The sequence below is a fragment of the Lupinus angustifolius genome, chromosome LG08, assembly GCF_001865875.1.
Source record: "Lupinus angustifolius cultivar Tanjil chromosome LG08, LupAngTanjil_v1.0, whole genome shotgun sequence".
Taxonomy (NCBI): domain Eukaryota; kingdom Viridiplantae; phylum Streptophyta; class Magnoliopsida; order Fabales; family Fabaceae; genus Lupinus; species Lupinus angustifolius.
In genome coordinates this window covers 12,732,232-12,742,386 of record NC_032016.1, presented here as the reverse complement: position 1 = coordinate 12,742,386, position 10,155 = coordinate 12,732,232, and the positions used below count along the sequence as shown (strand labels likewise).

At 29.9% G+C, this 10,155-nt stretch overlaps 1 protein-coding gene across 1 annotated transcript; it reads left to right on the top strand.

Annotated features, from left to right (window-relative positions):
- Positions 4,168-7,701, top strand: LOC109353764 (exocyst complex component EXO70B1-like). The gene is made up of 3 exons (XM_019596131.1): positions 4,168-5,743; positions 6,649-7,445; positions 7,492-7,701. Exons 1-2 carry the CDS (start codon positions 4,362-4,364, stop codon positions 7,433-7,435), a joined length of 2,169 nt encoding a protein of 722 aa, XP_019451676.1. The 5' UTR covers positions 4,168-4,361; the 3' UTR covers positions 7,436-7,445; positions 7,492-7,701.

The following is a 10,155-nucleotide window of genomic DNA, read 5'->3' as shown; positions in this document are numbered from 1 at the left end:
TTTCAATGATATGAGGTTTACCTTAAATCAAGATGATGGTGCTGGACCAAGTTCTTTCAAGATGATGGTGCCTACCGTAGAGACAAATACAGTTGAAAATTAAACTACAGTTGAAGATCACACTACAGTTGAATATCAATTAAGATCAAGACGTCATAGGCAACCACATAGGTGTGGAACAAGAGGACATTTAGGAAATTTTTAAAATTATTATTAATGTAACCTAACTTAATTTTAAATGAATTAAATTTTTATTTCAATTTACCAATTACACTTTTTTTATATCACAACATCTGGCTCCAAACATTAGAAAATATGCCAATTAAATCAATTATCTTTTATAAAAAATTTAAACAACTACAAATTTAAAAGTAATTTTAAAACTCCCCTAAGCAATACAAAAAAATAAGGCCCATAAAAAGATTTTTTATACTACCATGACCTAAGTGCATCACTTACGGTTTGGGCCCAACATACTAAGAAGTCGTCCTTGTAGAAGACGACCTCAATGCACTTAGAAGTTGTCTCTGCCGCAAGAGATGTCACCCTACTAAGAAGTCTCGTCTTGTAGAATCGACTTCTGCATATCATGAAGTCTACCTTTGTCAAACCGACTTCTTAATGGTAAAAGGCAACCAATTAACAAATGAACAGCTCAGATCAACCATACTTTCATCCAACGGCTAAAATAACAGCTTGCTTCAGTGCGAACTTCTACTCAGTTCGCAAATTAGTCTTTGCCATTAAGATATTATGTTTTCATATTTTATGAAAGAAATTCTTAAATGATTTAAAAATATGACATATTTTGATTAAAATATCTCATTTAATTGTAATCTAATTCCCCTATTAATAGAGTGAGAAATTGGAGGTAAAAAATAGGATATAATAAATAAGAATATAATGCTTATAAAAATAAAGCTATAGTTGTAAATGAAAATAAAATTGAATCTTGAGTTTCTAAAATTTCAAAAAACAAAAAAACACTAAAATATCAAAACATATGAATGAAATTAAATATTATTTTCACTTATAATTGTTGAATTTATTCAAGTGTGAAGTCTCACATTGAATATGCAGGAAAAAGTGAAAAAGTTAGTAAAAAATGCCTATGGAACTAATGCCTTAAGGTTTTGATTCAAGATGTAGTGTCTCACTTGTAGCTCTCCATTCTTCCCATACCCTAGTAACAACGAAACTCCCAAGTGGTCGGAGGCTCCCTAGTCGCAGTCTGGTCCTACAAGAATTGTTGGTTTGTTTGAAATATATTATTATAGGAAGTCTCACATTGCCTAACATTAGAATATATTATAACATCAATATTATATATTGGATTCAGGTCTCTTGTTATAATGTGCACCAGATATAAGCAACAAATAGATGCACCACATTGGCACTTGGACCCATGAGTATGCTGAGACTTGTAATCCTTATTATATAATAATATCTTGGTAGCCGCTCAACGCTCCCAGAGATATAGACACGATTGATCAAATCCCGTTATCAAATTCTCTTATCTTCTTCTCTTCTATTTATTCTATACACTTTATTTGATTGTTTATAACCAATGTTGCGCAACGATTGCTGTCGTTGTGCCAACAATAATATTTTAATGCATTTATAAGCACAAAAGTATTTTATTTAACAAGTACAATCACACTTAGCTATGAAGAACTATTTAATATGAAATTCACTAATTTAAGGAAAAAAAATATAATTTTGTATCCCTTTGTTTTCCGGTATTAAAGAGTATGATTGGGGTATAGCTTTTCCAAGACTAAGACTAAGAGTATTGCCATTGGGATGTATTGTAAAACAAATATGGATCCAAAACAGTAGAAATAAAAATCTCAGTATGATCGAACATGCTGGTGAATTGATAGGAATACTATAGTTTGATAAATAGTAAGGATCTTCAACATACCTTCTTTGGAGTAAATAAGAAACATCTTTGTGCTCCCTTCATGTCACATGAATAAAAATCAACTGTCCCAAAAATGTTTCTCCAAGCATGTTACATTTGTCGGGTAAAACTAAAGTAAAATATACCTACATGGGTGAATAGGTGTAGTGGTTCATTAAAACCGCTTTCCCGGTTAATCGTGAATATCATAAACACAGTATAGGATAATCAAGTATCACCTAGAGTAATCAATTATTTACACATTAATCGATTATTAACAGACAATAATCAATTATTTTGATTCTTGAAATCTTGAATTATACGATTTCTTGCAAAACAAGTTTTTAGCAAAACCAATCTTTGCGAATTCAAATGACTTAATGACAGTATATCAAATGATAAAACAACAACTTTCAGATCAAGAGTCAATTAAACATCATAAAGAATCAATAACAAAAATACATAAAAACTGAATTGTAAAGAGATAAAAGATAGAAAAGAGTGCACCAAAGAATTTTATCCTGATTTGTTTGTGGGTCCACTTGGAAACTACATCCAAGCCTCCTCTTCTGATATCGGGAGATTTTCTTCACTATGGAATCAAATGTATTTTACAAACACACTTCCAATAACTCCACAAACGCTCCTTTCTCGGTCCTAGAGTCTCTCACGTCGGTTTGACCTCTAACCCGTCTCTTTCGAATACTCAACACCTACTCACAGTATAGCCCCAGCCGCTGATCACTCCCAACTAAGACCTTTGTAAAGTGTGAAGATACAAAACTTAACCGCAACTAGATTCTAGCACTAATTCTCAACACCCTTGAGAATTTCAATTCACTTGACTAAAGAAAGATAAATCTGAGTAATTTGCATCTTGAATGTACTAATACAACATTAAACTCATAACTAAACCTAATAACAGGAATCTCACAAGAATCCTAGATTTGAATGAAGATTTATGCAAGGTTTTATGAATATGCACTCTTTTGAAATATGAAAATTCAATATCTTTTCGCTCTTGAGTTTCAAAGAAACACTAACTCAAATCAACAAAATATTTCGCTCAGAGAATTCTTAAAAAATATGAAATTTTTGAAAACTAACATTATGAGCCAATAAGAAGAAAATGGTTTTTATACAAAACAATTTTCTATTTGATCTAATCGATTATCTAAACTGGTAATTGATTATCGATAAACTAAAAAAAGAATATTTGATAGACATAATTGATTATTTCTTTTTATAAACGATTATTGATGTCAAAAGATCAAAATCTATAGCTATTGAAACTCTGAATAATCGATTATTATAATGTCTAATTGATTATCAGATTCCATGACTGAATAAATGATTATAACTTCATGTTAATTGATTAATAGAGTTGAAGAGTAGTTTCTTTGATGTGAAATAGACATGCTACATGATGAATGTGTATTTAATGCATGATTTCAAAATATGTATTATTTTATGCAATAAAATCATGTATGATCAATGCAATGCATGAACACTTATCTAATCATGTATGGATGAATAAAATGTCTCATTTTAAGTGAGTCATTTTTAGGTCTTGTTAGACTTCAATCCTAGATTCACCTAACCTAAACTCATTCTATGCAATCATTTTAGACTTCTATAAAGCATAAAAGTTTCTTCTAAATATGATGACCTTGAGTCTTGGCATATTGCTTGTAAAGTTGTCTTCATCTTCAAGCTTTCACACAGTCCTTGTCTTCTTAAAGTCTTGTCTTCATCAAAACTAAGTGAGTCAATCAACTTGCAACCTTTGACTCTTATTGCAATGTCAATCCAATCAAATTTTGATACCTAACTAGTAAAAAGCAACACATCATTTTAATTATGTTTCTCACTACTCAAATATTTTTAATAGGTATCAAAATTCTATTATATAAGACATAGTTAGAGACACATTTTTAGTATAATTGATCAAAATTCTTAGTGATAATAGTTTAATCAAACATGTTAAAAAATAAAGTTATGATAGTGAACAAAAGACTTGAAAATTGTTTATTATGGTTTGAGATTAGGCAATCAATAAAAAAAACATTAAAAATGAATAGACCATAGCACGAAACATAAAAAGGTAAGAAAACAAAGTTTGAGAAAGAAAAGGTCAACCATCAACTAAATTTTCTTTATTTTTTTTATCTCTGTTTGTAATTTGATAATAGCTAGAATTTCGTGTCCATTCGTTTCTCCCTCATTCATACATGAACCCGTAGCAATTAGCAACGACTATTTCAACTTCATCTCATCCATTATTGTCCATAATAATTTTCAAAAAAATCATAATAATTGGTTAGCGACGAAAAAAGAACAAAGTGGTAATTCTTTATTGTCCTAACCATTTATCACTCACAAACAAATTTTCATCTCTTTGTTTTTCTTTCTTAGAGGGAAACCCTCATAATCATTATAACAACAAAACAAACACACAATGGAGAAGAGCCTTGTAGAACACTCCACTAGTTTTTCTCATCATAAGAATGATAATAACACCAACATTGTCTCTGAAGATGGTAGTGATGGTAAAACATTGCCTGGACCTGCAGAAAATGTTGATCATGCAATTATAAAAGATGAGGAAAGTTTAAAACAAGAAGTTGAAAATGTCGAAGAAGAAATTAAAAAAACTGAAGAGGATGATGTTGATGCTAAAGGTAAAAAGGAAGAAGAAGAAGATGTTGTTGCTGAGATTCCTCCTGAAACTCCTCCTCCTAGGTTGGAGAATGTTTTTGAAGACATTGATGCATATATCAATGCAAATTCTACGTCAGAGATTCCTGATTTCGTTCACATGTTCTTAGATATTGTGGAAGAGAAGATCACAAGCTATGACACAGGAAAAACCAAATGGGGTGAAGCTAAGGAAGAAGATTCATCATTGTTAGAAGCCATTGATCGCATTTCGAAACTGATAAAACTGATACCCGGGTCATCGATATCATCATCACAAATCCAAGAAGAAGAAGAGATCGATGCAAAGAATGTAAAAGACTCATTGTTGAAGAATCGCATTGGTGCAATTCATCAACAAGCAATGTCGTATTTGGAGGACGAGTTTCAATCGTTAATAGATGAACCGCAAAATCGAATTGAAACCGATCCGAGCAAACACAATTCAAAAGGAAAACACGTGACAGAAGCACAACCACAACCATCTGATTCTGAACCTGGATCAGAACGACTTCCTAATTTCCCCGGTTATGGAGATGAAGCAATATCCAATCTAAACAACATAGCAATGAAAATGATATCAGGTGGTTACCAATCAGAGTGCTATAATATATACTTTATTTCACGAAAACACGCCCTTGAAGAAAGCTTACACAAGCTAGGGTTAGAGAAAATAAGCATAGATGATGTTCATAAGATGCAATGGGAAGCATTGGAGAGGGATATTCCAAAATGGAACAACACTTTCAAGGAATGCATGGAAGTATATTTCCCCGGCGAGAGGAAGCTGGCGGAGGCGGTGTTTTCCGATCACCGGGAAGTGGCAGATAGTGTGTTCATGATGGTGTGCCACCGTATGGTGATTCGAATTGTGAACTTTGCAGAAGCGATTGCACTGACGAAGCGTTCTGGGGAGAAATTGTTCAAGTTTCTAGATATGTATGAGACGTTAAGGGATTTGAATATGAATTTGGATAATTTGTTTCCTCAAGAATTTGTGGAAGAGTTGAAGGCTGAAACAACTTCTGCTAAGTGTAGGGTTGGTGAATCTATTATTGTTATTTTTTGTGAACTTGAGAACTCTATCAAATCTGATACCGGTAAAACACCAGTTGCCGGTGGCGCAGTTCATCCACTTACTAGGTAATACTCGAACACCAATCTTCTATATATGTTATGTCATTATTTTTAGTGAATGTTTCTTATTGATGGTAAAGATAATTGTATAGAATAATAGGGTTGAGATTATATTATTTATTCAAAAATGATTTTGTAATCTAAATCCTATACTCGAATAGTGAGTAGAAGATTTCATTCCATAATAATACCACAAAAATCTTCTAAACTCATTATTCAATCTTGCCAATATATTTACCACAGATAACAAACAATAGGATATACATGCATGGAGTTATTGTGTGGTATTATAGTATAAAATAATCTGAAATTCTTAAGTTTCCTATTCACTTTAAAAACGCCATGTATACATTTTTTTGCCGTGAGGTTATGCATATGTTAAGATTAGATAACTTTCATTGTTTTTATATGGTAAAATTTTATAATTTTTTTATAATAGAGGACATATTAATAGATCATATCTACACTATTTATGGCTTTTCTCTAACAAACATCTAACCATGCATTACATCATTAATATATATAGTCTCTAATATGCAAGCATAGGCTTCAACAATAATACCAATTAATATATATATATATATAGTCTCTAACGGAAGATGAATGTTACTATGTTATTTGGAAGATAAATTTTTTATTAATGGGTCCATTAAGATTTATGAAATTTTAATTTATAATTGTCTCTATCCACATAATTATACATGAGCAAAAAAATTGAAAGAACAGATTCATTCCCCATAATTAAACTTTAATATTAAATACATCATATATCCCTCCCAATAAAAATGACCTTTCTATTTTCCTTTTTAGACACTGATTAGCATTATGTCTCATAAAAATATATAATTGTTTTTTTTACAAATTAAAGTACTATTGATCTTATCATATTTTGTAAAAACTCATCTTGATAGGTACATCATGAACTACTTGAAGTTCGCATGTGAATACAAAGATACATTGGAGGATGTGTTCAAAGAGCACTCAAAGATAGAACGTGCAGATTCTACTAGTAGACCCTATTATGAAGCTGAGAACAAAAATGAAAACCATAGGGTAAATAATAATAGTAGTAATAATGATAATAATAATAATAAGGAAAATGTTTCACCATTTGCAGCACAACTAATGAGGGTAATGGAATTACTTGACTCAAATTTAGAAGGTAAGGCAAATTTGTACAAGGATTCTGCATTAAGTAGCATATTCATGATGAACAATGGAAGGTACATAGTTCAAAAAATAAAAGGGTCTCCAGATTTATATAAAGTAATGGGTGAAACATGGTGTAGAAAAAGATCCTCAAATCTAAGGACATACCATAAGAACTATCAGATTGAAACATGGAGCAAAATATTAGGTTGCTTGAGTCCTAAGGGATTGAATGACAATGGTAAGGTACATAAGCCTGTGCTTAAGGAAAGGTTCAAAAGCTTCAATGCATTGTTTGAAGAGATACATAAGACACAGAGCACTTGGGTGGTGAGTGATGAACAGCTTCAATCAGAACTTAGGGTTTCTATATCAGCACTTGTTATTCCAGCTTATAGGTCATTTTTGGGAAGGTTTTCACAGTATTTGGCTCTAGGGAGACAAACAGAGAAGTATATAAAGTTTCAAGCTGAAGATATAGAGACTTATATTGATGAGTTATTTGATGGGAACCCTCATCATCAGTCTCTTGCAAGAAAGAAAGCATGATCTCAATCACATATATACATTGACCATGAAAACAAACATGAGAAAATATCATAAAAAAAAGACTATGTGCATGTTGAAGCATTGCTATGGTTGTTGTTGTTATACTTTGTGAAAATTGGGATATTTGGGTTGGTTGAATATAATTTGACCTTTTGGTTAGTGTTTAGGGTGAGGAAGTTCTTCTCTTGTATTCAAATCTTGATATGATCATGATTTTTTTTGTTTTTTAATATTAAATTCTCATTTCAGTTCTTGTGATTTTTTTCACTTATGAATATTTGGTTTGGCAGATGTAGTGTTTGTTGGAAAACTTTATTTTTAATGAAGTGAATAATGATTTATTTTTCAAGATATTTTTATAGTTTTATTATAACTTACTTTCAATATATAAAAAATAGTTTAAATACATATATAATGTCATATATGTTATATGTTGATGAATTAGATCTTCAGAGTCCAATACTAAAGAGTCAAATATTAAATGAGAATCATGATCATGATATGTGACAAATTTTTTTCAATGGTTATGATTAAATTATTTTCCAATTATAATAAAAATTTGTTTCTATTCTTAATCCAATATAGAAAAAAGTTGTACTCAACTAAGATATAGCCCAATTTTGACCCAACAAAGTAATGGGTCTATATGTGTATTTAATTTAATTTCCATTAGCATGGGGTGGAAGTAGGTGTTGGGTTAAGGGCTTATATCAATGCTACAATCGATCTTAATGTTATAGTCATGCTTGGGTCTTTGGGCTTCAAGATTAGTTGGTCCAATGAAATAGAAATAAAATTAATTAAATCCTTAATAATCAAGTTTACAATTTTGAGATTGCGATTATACAAAATTGAAACTAAACTTATAACTACTTTTAGAACTATAAAAAGAACTAAAATTATTTTAGAAGTATAATGCGAACTAAAATTGTTAGTGAAAATAGTTTAGTTTGTAAAAATCAAATCGTAGCATTAGTTTTATATGGTTTAGTTTTATTTAGTTTGAAAATTCAAACCATGTGGACTCCTACTTGTATGCCTTCTTAGATATCTAGAGACTTTTAGGCTGTATATAAATCAAATACGAGCTTAATTTATGCTTACATTTTTTTAATTTCAATCTTACATCTCATTCTCTTTTTTTCATACTGCAAAATATAACCACGAAAGTGTTATCAAAGAATAATATTATACTTATTTTGTTTTATGCTAGTTTCGAACTAGGTACCAATTGTTGATGATAAAACTTCATAACAACAAGAAACCAAGGAATTTAGCCAATGATTGAAATTTGCCTTTATAGATTTGAAGACCTTAAAACTATTCTCTTTAGATTTGTTTGATTTAATTTATATGAAAACTCATTTAGACATTGATCATCATTTATAAAACTGATTCAAGCCAAAGCAATTCAAATCAGGGGTGGACAATGTAAAGGGCATGTGGGGCAGCTGCCCCCAATTTTTTTTCTAAAATTTATTAAAATAGTTTTTTTATATTTTTATTTAAATAATATATTTTTTATCTCACAAAGTATGTCGCTTCATGTATCATTTGATATTATAAATAAAATACTTAATTATTAAATTTATAAATTATAAAATATATTTATCAACAAATTATAACAAGTGATACATAGAATAACACATTTTTGTAATAACAAATATACGTCATTTACCTACACCCAAATGATAATTGTCTTTATGGAGATATATTCATTGGAGCTCACATACTTTTTCAATTTGTAGTTTGATAAATAAATATAGTGCAACTTGTATGATCCTTCTAAACATTATACATAATGGACAAAGTTGTATTATACGTATAGATGTTAATGTTGCTTATAATACTATGATTTCATTTGAGTTCCAAAACATTTTACATTTAACGAAAGATATTATATATGTATTGATAGTATGTTTTTATTGATGTTTATAAGTCATTTAATATTGATAATATATGTATTTTTGTCCAAAAAATATGTCATATGAATTTCAACGAGAAAAAAAATAATAGTTTGAGATATCATTTTCAATATTTTATTCTTGGTGTGGTTAGTTATTCAAGTTTGAAAAACTCTCAATCATATGTTGTTAGTCATATCTTGCTTTAACAATGTATTTGTCTATGTTGCAAATTCTAGCAATAAAGATAACCATACAAAGTTACATAATAAGATAGAAGATGAATTTGTTGCAGATAATATAGTGATTTATATTGGAAAAAAATAGCTAATTTTTTATACATATAATTTAATCATATATATTTCTTTATATTTTTTGTTATACAGTTAATTTTAGTTATAAATTGTGATTAAATATTGTTGTCCCCTCTAAAATTTAGATCAAAATTCGCTACTGATTGAAATCATGATATATTTAATGTAAAACCTACCATTCCTAGATTTTATTACCAATTAAATCATCTTTTTGAGATTTAGTTCAATAATTAGTATAAAAAACTAGAATCCATTCATTTTTCTTTATATCTCACATGCACATCCGCAATTTTACTCTTCATCATATCCTATACCTTATTGTGGCACCATTATAGTGAGAGTTTTGACTTATAAACCTTGAGTTGTTTAAGTTGTATGTAAAGCAAGAATATTAACACTGTATTAGTTTTGTGGTATAAGGTCCTGTGAGATTCTTATAATGATCAAAATGTCAAGGATTTAACTCTTAGGAGCGACACTTGTTGAGAGGGGTAGTCATACA